We start from the raw sequence: 17,687 nt of genomic DNA, 5'->3' as shown, positions 1-17,687 counted from the left end.
AGAAACATATCCACTACCTTTCAAAAGTAAAATGTCTCTTGACTACCAAAGGTTTTCTTAAGGATCACGTGACACTGAAGATGTAATGGATGCTGAAAATTCATCTTTGCATCACAGGAATAAATTATATGATAAATTATTTACATTATAAATACATGATTCCATTTTCATTCATTAAAAAGGAACAGTTCTTTTAAGTTGAATTAATATTTCACAATATTACTGTTTTTGGCTGTAATTTTGATCAAATAAATGCAGCCTTAGTAAACAAAAGAATCTTCCTTCAAAAAACATAATCTTACTGATCCCAAATTTTGAAAGTCAAAGACACGTGTGCTACAAAACTACACTGTCTAAATAAGTCAAGTTCTGCAGTGAATGGGTGCCGTCAGAATGAGAGATAATTCACAAGTAATCCAGTCCATGAATTAATGTCTTGAGAAGACAAAAGTTGCATGTTTATAAGAAACAAATTCATCATTAAGGCGTTTTGACAAACCATCACTTCTAGCCAAAATAACAAGTCCATAATCCATAATAACACTTAATAATGCTTAGATAGAGGACTCATATTGTAAGGCAAGCCAAGGCAATTTATTTTTAAAGCACAATTAAAAACAACATTAAGTTGACTGTACACATTGTACAACATACCCCCCCCCCCAAAAAAAACAATGAGGTTCCAACAGCTAGTTACTGAGCAGCATTCTGAAATAAAAAGCCAATGAGAAGACATGAGTCTTTAAAAGAGACTTAAATGACACCAATGTGTAGGCAATGTGCAAAGGCAAACTGTTCCAGAGCTTCAGGGCTGACACTGCAAAAGCACGGTCCCCCCACAGTTCACGTCTCGACCTAGGAACAGGAGTTTCTGGTCAGAGGACCTGAGTGATCTTGATGGTGAGTAAGGTTATAACAAATCAGAAAGATAAAATGGTGCAATACCATTTAAAGGTGGTCCTGTTTCCGAGAACCTGCCAACAATCTAGCAGCAGCAATCTGGACAATCTGTAATCGTAACAGCGTGGACTGACTAATCCTTAGTTTAAGGATTACAGAATTACAGTAGTCCAGGCAAGAAGACACAAAAGCATACATCACCTTTTCAAAATCAGAAAAGGATAAAAATGGCTTGACCTTTGCCAATGTTCTTAATTGAAAAAAAACAACCTTAATCTGACAACACCATTAATCTGTCATCATTATACCTTGTTTTTTTTAACCATGGATTTACCATAAATAGATAAAGGGCCTAAATCAATATTAATGGAGCCAGATGCATTGGAGGGTTCAAAAACAATAGTCTTAGTTATTCATTTAGGTGCAGAAGATTCACTGCCAACCATGTTTTAAGCATGCAAGAAGAAGCACAAAGGAGTTGCCTTCCTTCATTACTGGTACATATATTTGCATGTCATCGGCATAACAATGAAACAATATTCTGTGTTTACTAAAAATAGATCCAATCGGAAGCATGTACAATGAAAACAAAATGGGTCCCAAAATGGATCCTTGAGGCATCCCACATGTAAGAGAGCCCAGTGATGATGCTAATTCACCCAGGGTAACTGAAAAGCTCGTATTGGTTAGACAGGACTTAAACCCGTTTAAAACAGTGCCACAAATCCCTTTTAACTGTTCAAGTCGTGCAATAAGAATTTCATGGCGTATGGCAGGCATCCTCAAATCTGGCCCACTCCTGCAGAGTTTAGCTCTAACCCTAATCAAACACACCTGAGCATGCTAATCAGAGTCTTCAAGATCATTAGAAAATAACAGGTAGGTGAGCAGAACTCTGCAGCAGATTGGCCCTCCAGGGAAAGATTTAAGGAACCCTGGCCTATGGTGTCAAAGGCTACACCGAAACTGCATTGCCAGAGTCTACAGTTACCAAAACACTGTTGAGAACTTTCAAAAGTAAAAAAAAATAAAACATTATGGCAGGTTTGAAGCAAAACAATGTCTCAGCTTTTGTCTTCTCAAGATGTTAATTGATGGACTGGAATGGTGTGGATTACTTGTGGATTACTGTGATTTTATCAGCTGTTTGGACTCTCATTCTGACGGCACCCATTCACTGCAGAGGATCCATATGTGATCAAAGAGCTAAGAGATCTTATGCTGTAAGAAAAGTCCATAAAAATGTACTCTGTTAATATGAAATTATTATTTTTTACAAATGTCTACTTGTATATTGAATGACATATTGCATTGTCTTGTATTTTAGGGTTAAAGGAAACCTTTGCAAACTTTAATGTCCTGGCACAAAATGATCAGTGCCTTTTCCATTTTTCTCCAGATATTTTTCTCCAGAATAATACCAAGAGAATTAAAGCAAGGTGCAAGGAAGCCACTGGAACAAAAAATTCCAGAATATCATTTTGTCACTAATGTAACAGGATCTGCTGTGGATGAGCTGGAAATGCAGCGGGAAGCACTGAACGGAGAATCCCAAGTGTCAGATCATCTCTGCACTTGTCTGCCTGCGATTTAGCCACAGCACGGCTTTGATCGCATGTTGACTTCTGCCCGCAGCGGGTGATGCTCTTCACAGGCGCTGGAATCTAAGTCATGTGCCAATCTATAAATTATGAAAAGAGAACCTAATGCAGTTCAACACTCTAAGGTGAACCGGATGCCTTTTTCACACCAGTATGCCTGAAACCAGACACATATAGAAAAGGCCTTCAGCAATGCATCATTATAACTAGTGCAGTTATAGCAGATATAAATATAAATATTGGTTGAACAGAAAAATCTTTAACTGGATTAAAAAATTAAATACACATCTAATATAGAGAAGTTAAAGCATATGATTCACATGTTTAAAGTCACAGTGTATCTAGCAATTTTTCTGATTAAATTACATTTATGATTTAAAATGCAAATAAATAAATAAAATAAATAACAATAAATCAATAAATGAGCATATAAATAAAATACATAAAAATTGAGGTTTCTGTGCTTTTTTTTAGGTTGAACAATTTGGATCAAAGTCTGTAAATGATGTAGAAATAAATGATGGAGAACGATTTTAATGGTTTAATTGTTGATAAACCAAAGTTTTATGGTGGGACATTTAACAGATGAGACATTTAACAAAAGTCTCAGTTTTTATGCTGTGGAATTCATCATCAAATCGCATGAATTGCATGAAAAAGAGCACCATGAACATCTTGCGTAACATTCCTTTTATGGTGTACTATATTATTAGTAAGAAAGCCATATGTGGCTCACAAGGGTGAGTAAATTATGACAATTTTCATTTTGAGAATTTATTTCCGCACAAGATTTCTGACAGCTTCAGTTCCATACTGAAAATCACGGGACATGCAGATGGACTCAAGTTGCACATTTAGCTTTGCTCTGGTTCAAGAAATCTCTAGCTTTTTCCACACATTTTTGAGTCTGCCGTTTTGTTCTGCTCAATAGCAATTGCGTGGTTTAAAGAGAATATTAGGCTGAACGCTTGACTAATGCACAGACCCAGACTGAACTAATTTAGCTACTTCAGCGGTGTTTGAACAAGCATTTATTCTGAACTCAGACGTCTGTATGGTGGCAACCTCAGAACCTGTGAAGAGTTTCACTCTCCAGCTGTCCTGCTGTTTTACTGTCTCTTCCCTTCAAAAAAAGCATATGACATTCAGGTCTGGCTGAAAAAAAATATGTGTGGGAAGTTGTGGCTCAAAGGCAGCATGGAAAACCTCTTCATGAAGATAAAAGCCCATTCCTCATCATAAAAAAGACACCAGAGTCACCAGATGAATGAAGCAGTCAGGAGGGCTCTTGTCCAATCAAATCCATTCCTTCTACCTGACCTCATTTCCTGCATTTGAGCAATTCAATGTGCTTTTCAATCTATCATTAGTAGCGGTTGAAAAAAAAAAAACTGTTGCACAATTTTATACATATATGAAAACATGCACTGGAAATTTGCAAGGGCCACTTATTTAAAAAATGCATTTTTATATTGGTGTAATAGAAAATGGTGTAATACCTGATATGAACCTTTATATCTTTCGGAAAAGAGATATTTAATATGAAATAAAAATATAACCCAACCATAAATATAATTTGAGAAAAACTTGAAAATATGGCTGTAACAAATTAGAGATTTTTTTTAATTTGGTGCAAAATATCATTTTTGTTTCAGTGTGTCAAGATCAAAAAGGACATAAGAGCACCAAAAACATCAGAAAATGAGTCCATATGACTTCAGTTGTTATAAATCACCGTTGGAAACAACAAGAAAGAAACGCTCAGCATATTCACATTAAGACAAATAAAAACAGATTCAGGTTTACAGAAACATCAGATTGAAGTTGACACACTTTGAATGTTTAAACTCTTAAACATTTTCCCATAGTTGCAAACATCTGTGAGTGAGTTTCTAACATCTGTTGCGGAGGTGATATCAATATCTTGCTTGCTTATGAAGTAGTTTCCTCTCAGTAGCCAATGTGTTAATCGCTTTCAAATTGATCTTTTGTAATGTACGATCAAACCAATCAAGATTAGGAACTCGAACCGGCCATGAACCTCATCAGTATGTTTATTTAGCTGGCCTGCGCTTATGTTTATACAGTGACAGAAAAAAAACACCCCTACAGTTTCATTTTACATCAGTTCCATGCATTTGCCTGATGAAAAGAGACATACTCATGCACAGCCATATCCAAATACTGAGATCCAAAAAAACTGAGCTTGCTATGGGGGTTTGGGAGCACACATTTTCATTTTTGTCTGTGCCAATGAAAAATGCCATTTGGATTAGGAATGGCAAAATCTGAATAGGTAAATGATAATAAATAAAGAAGGGGAAATAGCTGAAAAATAGAATTCATTGTAAAGTATTTGAAAATATAAATGGAGTCGATCAACACCCCAAAGCTTGACAGTCATTACCTCTTCACTGGTCGACATTTCACTCCATAATGTTACACAGTCTTGATGCTGTTTTAACACGTGGAAGCATCTGTTGTTTTGGTGTTGTTTCTTTTTGGAAATTCTATACAGAAGATGTGTACTAGCGACCAGACTTGATCAGTGAAGTAGAATAGTGAGAAGAAACTGCAAGTGAGTGATAGAGTCCATCAAACACTAAGAAGTATTGTGTCCAAACAACAAACTGACAACAAACCTCAATATTCACTTTGAAACCAACCACAGATAACTTACCAAAGCCACAGTAATCAAAGAAAACAATGCTACAATGTAAAAAAGATGGAATTATGATCATAAAACCTGGACAGTTGGAGCACCAAGATGATCTTCAACATCTAACTTGGCCAGAGCTGCGTTTCCCAAAAGCATTGTAAGCCTAAATTGATCGTCGCTTCAATAGTGACAATGGTTCTACGATTAACATAGGATTATGATGTTTTTGGGAAACAAAGCCCAGATCAATCAGCTGACTTGAATCTGATCAAAACACTGTGGACACTTTTGGAGAGAAGCGAGAAAAGCCAATCCCTGAAGCATCTGGCAGATGTTCTGCTGGACAACATTCAGCTGGAGAGACTGAACTTATTCTAAGAAGGCTGGAAGCTGTATTGAAGACAAAACGTTGATAAAGCACCTTAATAAGGAAATATCGTAAAATACATATTAAGAGAATGGTTGTTTGCAGTTTATGCAAACAAAAATGGCCATATGAAACAATCTGTGCTTATTATTTCTGGACAAACAGAAATTCTGATAACAAAGTCTAACCAGAATTGCTGGGGGCTGATTTGATTAGACCTGCACTATAGCCGGAGAGCTATAAATGTTCTTGGAAAAGGAAATAAGATATGAACAGGATGAAAGCAACAGCTAATAAAGGTGTTTTGGGCTGTCTCCTGACTGAGATATACAAGCGTGAGGTGTGATGGAAATGAATGAGACCACACGGGGCCAAGAAAATGAAATGAGTCACTGGCGTCAGAGAGAAACATGATGCTGAATGCTCAATAATAACTGCAATAGACAACGGAAAACAGGCACCCAGAAGGCACTTTTAAGGTCATTGCACAATTAAGATTGTGTTCAGATGTTGTGCATGAGCAATGATTCAATCAAATAATTTGACGATACAGTGCCAAAAACTCAAGTCAAGAAACAAATTTTGCCAAGAACTCAGTCTTTACAACCTTACAGTGACTTTACTAGTTCTATAAATAAATAATATGTAACACTTTACAATAAGGCGTGCATTAACTAAAACAATGAGCAATACACTTGAGCATTTAGTAATCTTTGTCAACATTAGATAAGGTTACACTTTATTTTATATTCTGTGGAGAAGTAACTTTGCAACTACACGTTAACTACCAGTCATTAGAAAATTAGTGGAGTTTTAGTAGACAGTTAGGTTAGGGTTAGTAAAATAAGTTAACTTGCAATGTTATTTATAGTCAGTTGAATGTCTGTTGGTGGAGCATCCAAAAAAAATGTCAGCAGATATTGAGCAGACTGGAGAACCAGGGTGCGATTCAAACACGGAATACTTTAATAAACAACTCAGGTACTGTCACGGTGCACACAGCAGGGAGGAACAAGGAACACGCAGATGAGGACGTAACTCAAATAATAACCTTCTTTCATGAAGGCAGGGCAGGGTAGGGCATACATCAAACACCAGGGAGTAACGAGTAGACCAGACCACATCTCACAACACAGACAGGACTTAAATACCAGGATAATTAAGGAAACACACACCTGGAACAGAATAATCTACCAATTACATTAAACGAGGACAGGAAACAAACCAAATATGGGCATGGAAACACAGGGAGCACGTGAAAAACAAGACACACACAACAGAAGTCTGACAGGTACCAGGAGACAATGATAACACACCTGATCATAATGGAGATCGGACCAAGACTAAGGGAGAACTAAGGACTTATAAACATGAACCAAACAAAGGGAACTAATAAGATAATTAACAAGACACAGGTGAACAGAATGACATAATCAGGCAAACTGAAAACACAATAAGCAGACAATGGATCTAAAACAGATCACAAAACACACACAGAACGTGACACAGACAGTTTACTGATACTCTAATTACTGCTAGTTGACATGCAGTTACAAAGTTTCTTAAAGCCAACCAAATGTCTAAAGGACACCATCAAAATAAAGTGTTAAGGTCTTCCCGTCCAAAATGTTTGAACGTTAAAAAATGAATACGACCTCATGTTGTGTCAATCACATTTACACACTGCCTCCGAAACTTTCGTCCATCATAAAAAGAAATCGGACTGAAAATCACCCAGAAAAAACAGACTCAGTGTGCAAGGACCTTTACTGTTATTATAAACACAACCATTCGTCTTTAGTTCATATCAGATCAGGTTCATTAAATAATATTAATACTTAAAGGGATAGTTCACCCAAAAATGAAACTTCTGTCATCATTCACTCATCCTCAAGTTGTTCCAAACCTGTATGAGTTTCTTTCTTCTGTTGACTGCAAAAGAAAACATTTTTAAGAATGTGGGTAACCAAACAGTAGCCATTGACTTCCACAGTATGGAATAAAAATACTATGGAAATCAATGGCTACCAGTAATGATTTTAAGAATGTAAGACAATTTTCATTTTTGGGTGAACTATCCCTTTAATAATATATTAGTACATGTTTAAATTAACTGCATATGTAAAGCTCCCAAATGGGTGCTGTTTTCACAGCGACGCCATAGAAGAACCATTTTGCATTCCTCAAAGAACATTTCAATGAACACTTCTTAAAATAATAATTTTTTTTCTTAGTGTGAAGAATATTTTATTAATCTCTAACTTTTTTGTCACTATAAAGCAGCTTTTGTGCAATGAAAAGTTTCCACAAATGTTTAAGGTCCTTCATACAATAACTGATTAAAATAAAACATCTTTTTTAAGAATGTAAGATTCATAAAGTATTTGTCATTGTTAATGAATGTCAACTAATCAAGTTGCCAGCATTAACTTTATTGTAAAGTGTTCCCAGACGATCATCTGATCAGAAAAGCACTTCTTCTGAACATATGTCATCATAAACCAGAGGAGCTTTAAAGGGGTCTGTGACGTGGTGGAACAAATTCAGAAAATCTCTCTGAGAAGCGGCACAGACCCTCCGAGACCTTTTGAAAGCCGTGCAGAACAAGATGGCAACAAATGGGAGAAAGCTGTGCTCGCTGCAAGAGGCCAAAGGAAAATGGACCAGTAGCTTGTGTTCCCGGCCTCACCTCCGATGAACCTTCAAACGCCAGACGCGAAAAACTGAAACATTAGGAGACGCAGTGTAGCCGAGAAAGAGTGGAAGTCTATTCATCTCTCAATGTCAAGAGTAACTCAAATGGCTTATCCATATGGAGGCCGATGACAAACGTCCATACCACCCCCCTAACGAAACACAAATCATCTCAGACTTGATTTTGAAAGCCTCTGTCCAGAAGTCTCTTCTTGACCTCTCAGCATTCTCATTTTGCCTGTTCATGATTCTAAAGGAAGGCTGCATGTTCTGATTTAGTGTCCTGACATGTACATTCTCATGGGCTCCAAACGCGCGATGACAAAAACCATATGTGCAGAAACATCTTTAATTCACTGTTTCTGAATCCCGGGAGTTCTCTAGTAAAACGTGCAAACGCCTTCCCAGCGAAACATCAGCCTGCTTGATGAACGCAGAACGGGCCGGTCATTAAAGGTGTCACACGGGGCAGCAAATGAACTGGAAAGCCTTCGTTGCGTGCTGCAGTTTAAATCAGCACACAATCTGCACTGGTGCATTATGGGAGCAACCTGGGTGTTCTAAATGTCTGCAATCCATTGACTTGCCATTGCAGTTCAGGTGTCTGCAGGCCACACGCAACACGCTTACAGCAAACATGCTGCTAATGGTGGAGGAGAAACTACGACACAAGGCCACAGAGTTCACCAGCCTGCAGAAACTCTCAGCGGCAGCGAGGAGGAGTTGTCTACGCCACTCATATGGTTCGAATGAATCCGTCATCATAAAATATTTCACGTGCCGTTAAAGGCAACAGAGCATATTTCAGATATGTAAATGGTAACCAAGCATGGTTTACTTTAGGAACTGTAATGTTGGCTTTGAGGCTCTCTGTGGTTTTGAAGCTAAATGTATTGCTTTAGGTGGAAACCACAGTTGATTTCATGCTGTTGCCATTATTTGGTGCTTTGAATAAGAATGTGTAGAGTGCTTTAAGCGTGGAGCTGTTTGAACTGGGGTTTAATGTTACACAATTGATGTATTTAAGCTTCTGGAAAAAATCATTGACAGTAAAGCTGTCACAATACTTCAATCACATCTTGCAAGCCATGTAACAGTACAAGTATTTTATCACTGCTAAAATACAAAACCCATGTTGTCAGACAAACTTTTCTGGATGTAGAAGAAATTATGAAAAATTAAGTTAACTTTAAGGCCATTTAGTTTGAGTAACTTAGCTTACGACGATGAAGTAGATGTCTTAGCTAGTGTTTTTGTTTGTATTTTATTGTAAAAGTCACCAGTGTTGGGGAAAGTTACTTTAAAAGTAATGCATTACAATATTGTGTTACTCCCTAAAAAAGTAACTAATTACGTTAGTTACTTTTTATGGAAAGTAATGTGTTACGTTACTTTTGCGCTACTTTCGTGTTACTTTTTAAATATGAGCAGGGCTTGATTTGTTGTGTTTAATATAACAAGTTCTATTGATAGCAAATGTAAAAGCCCTTTCACATCAAAAAGTGTCATGAATAAACCTCAGGCTGAAGGAAGGGTAAATTCACGTCTGTACAGTAGAACGCAGGAGATGAAGGTTCAACACTCTTCAGCAATAAAAACACAATGAAGCACAATTGTTAGTTTATCTAAAGTCATTTTTGCTTATTAGTATAGTTGAACTGGATCATCAAAGGTCAACTGCAAATACATTGGTTAATAAAATGGGATTAGATACATTTGTGTTATTTAACATATTTAATTATTGCAGGTTTGAGTTTGCATTTCACTGTATTAATTCATTTTGAGGAATACTAAATCTGTTTTTTTGCGAGTGAGATGAATTAATACATGCTGACATTTAGTCAAGAACTACAGTAACATCATGTTCACACAGCGCCTCTGTACTTACGATTTCTCCCAACATGGGGACAGGAGACTTGTCAGGCAATAAATGGGAAAACAAAATAACTGGCGTTACTTTTTTGAAAAAGTAACTCAGATATTTTCTTGTAAATTAAAAAGTTACTTGAAAAAAGTAATCTGATTACGTAACTCACATTACTTGTAATGCGTTACCCCCAACACTGCATGTCACCACTGAGATTAGTGTTTTCCTTGAAGTTTCTTCCATTTCAACTAGTATGTGACTTGTTTTGGTGTTTAGAATTAACTCTTTATAACCTTATTTTTAAGAAACTGATAGACAAGTTAGATCAACTGAAAACATAATTCTAATGCTCAGCTTAACCTAAAATTCAAGCCATAAGTTTCCATTTGTTTAGTATACTCAAAAAGATCCTACAGATAGTTGCCTTGTGCGTTTAAGTTTTCTCAACTTCTGATAATTTTTTTAATGTATTTTAATACCTATGCATGCATTTTTTTCATTAATAATATTACAATTCTCAATAGCAAATAAAAATAAAGTTGTGTGTGAGTGAAAGTGAAAATATTTTACAAATAACAAATATATCATTAATAAATGATACACATTAATATATTTAGGCAAAATTCTTCACTTTGTCGTCTAGTTCAACACAAACTATTTTCACAAAAAACTGCCACCTCTGTGCCACTCAAATAGCAAATGCAATTCATATGATAAACAACAACTGTAACAACTGAAACAGCTAAAAATGATTTTCATTTCAAGATGATTGGAGTATGTTTTACCAATACTCAAATTTCTACTTCAGAATTTAATTCAATGTGTTACTTGCCATTTCAAGAATAACACACGCATTTTTGTGTGTGTGTGTGTGTAACAGGCATTATATAAATGTCAAAATAATGTGAACTTTGGCACCAACAATGAACACAAACAGTACGCCTCAGGGACCTAATTTCTTGATGTGCAGCAGATTTTTCATTTTTTGTGTGTGCAGAGAACACATTGTGTTAAGCATGGGAAAACACACAGCGTTTTTTATATACATATAACCATTTTAAGTTTGTTCTTTTCATTTTAAGGTTTTGCAAAAATGGTTAACCTTCATGCAACGTTAACTACTATTCATACTACTATTCAGTGATTTTCAAACTGAAATTGTGTGTAGTGCATAACAGTGATGGTAAAATATGTATTTTATGTATGTATGGGAGTGGCATAGTTGTGGTATTTGGGTTCATTTTTGGGCTGTTTTAATTGGTCATTGGACAAGTTTTTGGCTAGTTTTAATTGACAATAGGCAGGTCTGGCAACCCTGACAAGAGTACTGTGGAGCCACCAGTATTTTGACTCTTGATTACCGTGATAAGAGCGCTACTAGGCTGATTTATCAGCATGAGAAACAACATACAATATTACTGCTTTCAGATATCTAATGAGACTCATTTTAAACCTCCAAAATGACCAGTTGCCAAACAAAGCTGGAATAAGCTCTCCTGTGAAACTTCCAGGAACTGTTAAATGTAATGAGCTCCCAAAATCTCAAAACAATATGCCCCTTAAAGCGGGAACCTGCTGAGTCAGCAGTGGCCATCAGTGCCCTCATGGCTTCAGCACGAGCTCAGCTGGCCACACACATAGTGACCCTCGTGTGCTGCCCCTAATGACCCTCCAGGCGTTTGGCTCACCTGCTGATCAGGGTCCAAAGCTTGCGCCCCAGCCCAGCCCGGGTCAACCCCAGCAGGGCACAGGCCCCCATCTGCTTCTAAGCTTTACTTAAGAGAAGAGAGAGTGGCTTCAGCGGGGTTAATCCCGTTCCAGAGGCGTAGTAAACTGCGCGTGTTGTCACAGTGAAACATCTGACAGCTTTCTCGTTCACCTGGGGTCAAGCCTGATGGATAAGACTGGACAAGTGCTGGGGTGACGTCCCTGATCAAGCTCCTAACACCAGCCACTGCTCATTATAGACGCAGCTTGTGCATTTGGGAAAAAGTATACTTTCATACTTTCATTTCAAATTAATTTTTTCAAGTAAACTTAATAACACATCGAATTTTGTATTACAAGTTTTCTGAAATGTAATATTTGAATATGCAAATGAGGCATAATCTAATTAAAAATATAAATCTGAATATTGGACAAAGCCAAGATGTTTTATTTTGTTATAATGTTGAATGATGTTATACAAATCAGGCGAATAATGAACAAACCCTATAAAATAAAAACCTCTAGGCTATACTAAAGTTTGGTGTGTGTAAGTACTGAAGTTCAAGCAAAACTAATTTTGAGGAGCGGCCTGTAAAGATTTGTACTGTATAATTGACATCTACAGACGCAAACAGATAAAGTATAATAAAATCAACACTCAAATGTATATTTCGTATGCTTTCTTTCCACTAGTCTGAAAGAAGATGTTATGGAAGCAAAATATCCCAAAATTGGCCTAAAAACTATGGTTTTGCCTATATTTTGTGTATTTATAAGTGTATTATTTTCAAAACTTCTTGGGACCAAGTTGTCCCACATTTTTAGTTTATGAAAAAAAGATACTTAAAAAGTACTTAAAGTGCAGTATACTGTTAGATATGTAAAATATACAGAGTATATATAGAATACTAAATTATATGGTGGTGGACGAGGAGATACCCCCCTTACTATGTAAAGCGCTTTGAGTGCTTAGAAAAGCAGAAAAGCGCTATATAAATGTAATGAATTATTATATTATTATACATTTTTATAAAGTACAAGTATATGCCAAATATTCTTAAACTGTTGTGTATATTTGTCTGTGTAAGCCAAGTATACTTAAGTATGAATTTTGTATAAAGTATACAACCACTGTAACACATAAACTGTTGACTGAATGTACTGTATACTCTCTCTTTCTTTTTTTGTTTTAGTTTTGTTTAAAATCAGCATAATAAGAGCACACTCGAGTAAAACATATTTTTTTGTAAGGGATAGGAGGGGATTTGTGGTGATCATGCACTCAAAATATACCCAAAAAAATTTGAGATGTAGAAAATCCTTCACAAGCAAACAAGAAATTACAAGAAAAGGAAAAAATCAGCGTCTTCCTGGCCTGGGCTTTAAACGAATAAACAGGAGCTAATTTCAAGTGCACTTTTAGAGACGCAGATCAGCCCAGGAGGATGTGAACACAGCTTATTTTCATAAGAAACACAACATTTACTTTACCTGTTATTGGAAGGGCTGACGGTGGATTACTTCCATCTGAAAGCAATTAGAATGGCTTAAACGCTTGGTGTGAGAAATACGGCTTTCACAAGGAATGTTTTTGCTCTTTTTCATTCAGGGATTTTAAAGCTCTGGCCCTCAGGGTGAGCGGTGGTTGGTGATTGGCGGACGGCAGCCAGAGATGTCTGGGTTTAGGCAATTACCAATAATGAGCTAACCTTGTTTACTAGCTTATCGAAGGGTAATTACAGTTGCATATCACTGTTATGGAAAAAAAATCAGTCCTGGGTATTCTTCACAGTCTCAGTCCCTCTGATTTAACACTGTGTTCCCTCTGATTTAACACTGTGTTTGGGAGCTATAGTAAACCACAACTGGGACTGTTTGAGTGAAACTGTGGTATGTGCCATTAGAAAGACATTGCAACACAAATTCATTTTAAAAGGTTAAAAACGCTACTGTATTGTGCAATGTATGGGTTAATAGTAACATTACTAATACTTACAAACCACACTAACTGGAAAAACGCACTCGTGGCGACATTTTGGCAAAATATTATGTAGCTTCTTGCACATTTTGCAATACCTTCAAGGAGAAATGTCCAGTGAGAGGCACTGAAAAGTATTTAATTTTATTCAAATAGATGAACTTTCATCTAGCAGTGCTCTATCGCATTTAGTGCAGTCAAACGATTAATCGCATCCAAAATAAAAGTTTTTGTTTACATAACATGTTTGTATACTGTGTATATTTATTATGTATATATAAATACAAACACATGCGTTTATATATTTAAGAAAAATATGTTATGTTTATATATTCAATATTTTTATATATAATATAAAATATAAGAATATGAATATATAAATGTATAAACATGTAAATATTAAAAAAATATATGCTGTATGCGTGTGTATTTATATATTCATAATAAATATACACAGTACACATACATATATAATGTAAGCAAAAACTTTTATTTTGGATGCAATTAATCGCGATTATTCGTTTGACAGCACTAATCGCATTTGATAATAATGTAGCACCTACACTAAACCCTAGCTTAAACTTAACTGATAGTGTTAAAAAAAGCAAATGTGATATAAAAATGCGCTTCTGCAAGTTTTTGAGCAATTTTATCGTGGCTCATGTTTCACTGGACTCATACTCATGCAAATGCAATGCTGTACCGGGTGCGCTACTGAGCAAGTTTACTGTGTCATAAAAGCCATATGGAGCTGGTTATGTGATGCAAACAACGAAATGTATTGTTTACAAATAATGCCCGGTATTAAAATTGTTTGGAGCACATAACATAGTGTTATATTTTGTGATAATCTGGCTCGTAATTATAATTTGTGTAAAAAAGGAAGAAAAGTTGTAGGTGTTTTACTACCACTAGTGTTCATGTTACTACAGGGAGTTGTATGTATAGGTATGTCTTTGGAATTGAGCAAAAATGTTGGTAGAGACATGTTTTTCCATGAGTCAATGCTGAATATTTCCCTAAAGTAAACTGAATCCAGGGAGCTCTTGTGATAAATGCGTCCTTGCAAATGAACTCTAGTGGAAGGAGAGGTGTGCTGTAAATGCTTATTGCATTACCCCTAACCGATCCCTATTTCTTTCCCATGCGGCAAACCAGTAAGGAAAAACAAACTTGGTCTTAAAGTCAACATGAAACATGTTCACAACCTATTACTTCTGTAATGTGACAGTGATTTTATCCACCAGGAACTTACTGGATAGTGAAAAGTGATCGCTATATGGAATAATATGCACAGGTGACTCATGCCCAATAAAATATTAAATATAATCAATTCTGATATTATGTTTAGAAAATAGAAGTGTAGGGAACACCAAAATATTAGAATGCTATCTCTATTTCTCCTCTTATTATCTGGTGGAAGGAAAGAGCTGTAATAAGGCAACACAATTTTTTTTTGCCCTGGGTACAACAGCGGCTCGCAGTGCTGTTAATGTTGGGTTTCCAGAAGCCATTAGACATGAGTGAGGTTTAGTGTAGGTACAGGGCATGTGGTTTGTATAAAGGCATTAACCTTTGGCCATTTCCTTGTAATAAAAGGAAATTACACTTGAACAGAGTTTTATTTAGCAGCGCTGAGGCAGTGTGAGAAGCTGTGAGCTCAATGAATAAAGTCAAGCTCATTAATCTGAAAACACATCTTACCTGTGAACATCTCCTGTGGTCCTCACACCAGTCCAACACACGGTCATTCTGAAAGAGACCAAGAAACGCATACAAATGATTACAATGCCATCACAAAGTTTTACATTACTGAGTATGAATTGTATAAAATAGAATGTAAATTAGATTTCATCTTTTAAGGTTTATACAGGCAAATACTTCAAGCGTGGATCTAATCACAGCGTAAACATTTATTAAACAAAAAAAGAAGACAGTCTCATAAGTTTTTGAAACAACGTTTTATGAAGCTTTGAAACCTTTGCAAATCATTATATTGGAGTGAAGTCACACATTTCAGTAAATAAGGCTTTGTTAAATGGTTTTGAAATGGTTCAAAGTGTCAGTGCAGCTAGTGTTCGATGTCTATGAATCCATCAACCACTGTTTACATGGTTTTTACCTGACCTCAGATCAGTTTTGTGAATTTCTAGAGTTGAAGAGTTGTAGATAATAGTCTCTTATTGGCCTGATTAACTAAGCTCTCCATAAAACAAACAAAGCAATCCCTACAGTTTAATAAAATAGCAAATATTCTATAGACTATTTGTATTTAATTGTATTAGATGAGTTGTTAATTGCTTTTAATAGAATACACTTTCAATAAAGTGTTTGCAATTGGTTTGTAAAAGGAGGAATATCCAGCATTTTGAGTGCTGCAAAAGCTAATCATTTTACAAAGTGTCTGGTTTAAATGATTATTAAGTGAAGTCTGTTTGTCCCACCATTTGAAGAAGGTAATTCCAAAGAACTGCAAAAATCAACAGGTGAGTTAAAGACAACTGAAACCGAGGGCTATAAATTTACTTCATGACAAGAACTAAAACAGACACAGGTGTGCATAATAAAAAACAACAAAACAAGGAAAAAAAAAACATAGGAAAAGTAAAGACAGATACAATGGAATCAAAAATAAACTTCAAATTAAGAGTTTTAGAACATAGACAAATTGAACCCATCTCTTTTCAATTCTAATTGATTAACTACATTGAGTTAAGTTAAAGTTAAATCATTCTCTGAAGAGTCATCTCTTTGGCATATTTCTACAAAAGTTTCAAATGTTTCATACAAGAGCACCAGTCTCCTGTCATTTATTACCGTTAGGTGACTATGATATATATTTGCCATAGGCCTACAGTGGCATGTAAAGCCTGAGGTCAGAATTCCTTCCAGCGTAGGGCGAGAATGAATCATGTATGAGGAAGTAAACACACCATAACCACAGCCTCAAGCATACGTCAACACCCAACCAAACCTTCTTTCGGAAAAGTGGTGATGAGGATTTAACCATAGCTAATGAATGACGGTCCAGAGTGTCTGTGTTTAGACTTCTATTATGTCACAGTGTCTTTGGGAATGAGGGGACGGCAGACACCACAAACACAAAGATTTCTCTGTAACTTCATGTAAAATGCCATCTGAATGCTGCTCTGAAATGATGGCAAAGGCAAACACATATATGAGTGATCATCATGCAGGCGAACGCCGCAGTAATCCTCCAGACACTCCTTCTGGGTAACCAATATTTATCCTCAGCAAACGTGAGTCACGCCTCCTCTGAGGTCCTACAAGTCTTTTGTGAGGTTTTAATTAGGACTTTGGGGACAGAGAGAGAGGCCATTGTGTGTCATGGAGTCTCCAGTAGTGATCTCCAAAGGAATTCTGGGGCGTAACATCATCTCAAGAGATCACATCAAGGCTAAATCCTTCTTGATGAGCTTCCCAGACTAAAGCTTTCAATCCACACCTTCAAACTAAACCAACTAAACCCATAACACTTACAGGTCTGTTTCACAAACTTCATGAAGAGATAACACATAAATCCTCTTAAGTTTGTTTTAGATGTTTTTTCTTTAAACAGAAAACAAGAAGATAAAATTGAAGTGAAATCCTTAGTCTTAGGGGCTGAAGACATATCCTGCCCAGTAAAGAGAGAAGAGAGCTTTTTCCCTTAATGAGAGATTTAGATTGACGCATAAAAACCATTTATCCAACTGATAAAAACCTTTTACCAAAATAAACCGACTGTAAGCTGCTATATATCACTGTCAAGGTATATTAAACGACCACGAGTAATCATCAGTGCGGTTCATGAACTGTTATGTGTTTGCTTAGACAGACGAGGATAAATATGTGACGGAGCTAAAACTCATCTCAAAGGTCTGTCTGTGTCATGTGTCTTCTGAAGTCCAGCC

At 36.2% G+C, this 17,687-nt stretch overlaps 2 protein-coding genes across 2 annotated transcripts in view; one reads left to right on the top strand and one right to left on the bottom strand.

Annotated features, from left to right (window-relative positions):
- rbbp9 (retinoblastoma binding protein 9) overlaps positions 1-17,687 on the top strand; it is a 211,477-nt gene that overhangs the window by 63,591 nt on the left and 130,199 nt on the right. The window lies entirely within an intron of this gene.
- anos1b (anosmin 1b) overlaps positions 1-17,687 on the bottom strand; it is a 67,104-nt gene that overhangs the window by 36,224 nt on the left and 13,193 nt on the right. Inside the window, exon 2 of the mRNA XM_079426148.1 lies at positions 15,478-15,525. Coding sequence (XP_079282274.1) covers positions 15,478-15,525 — 48 coding nt within the window. The remainder of the gene's footprint in view (positions 1-15,477; positions 15,526-17,687) is intronic.

This window comes from Barbus barbus (genome assembly GCF_936440315.1).
Source record: "Barbus barbus genome assembly, chromosome: 9".
Lineage (NCBI taxonomy): Eukaryota > Metazoa > Chordata > Actinopteri > Cypriniformes > Cyprinidae > Barbus > Barbus barbus.
The sequence above is the reverse complement of the archived record's forward strand: the minus strand, read 5'-3'. Positions and strand labels throughout refer to the sequence as shown.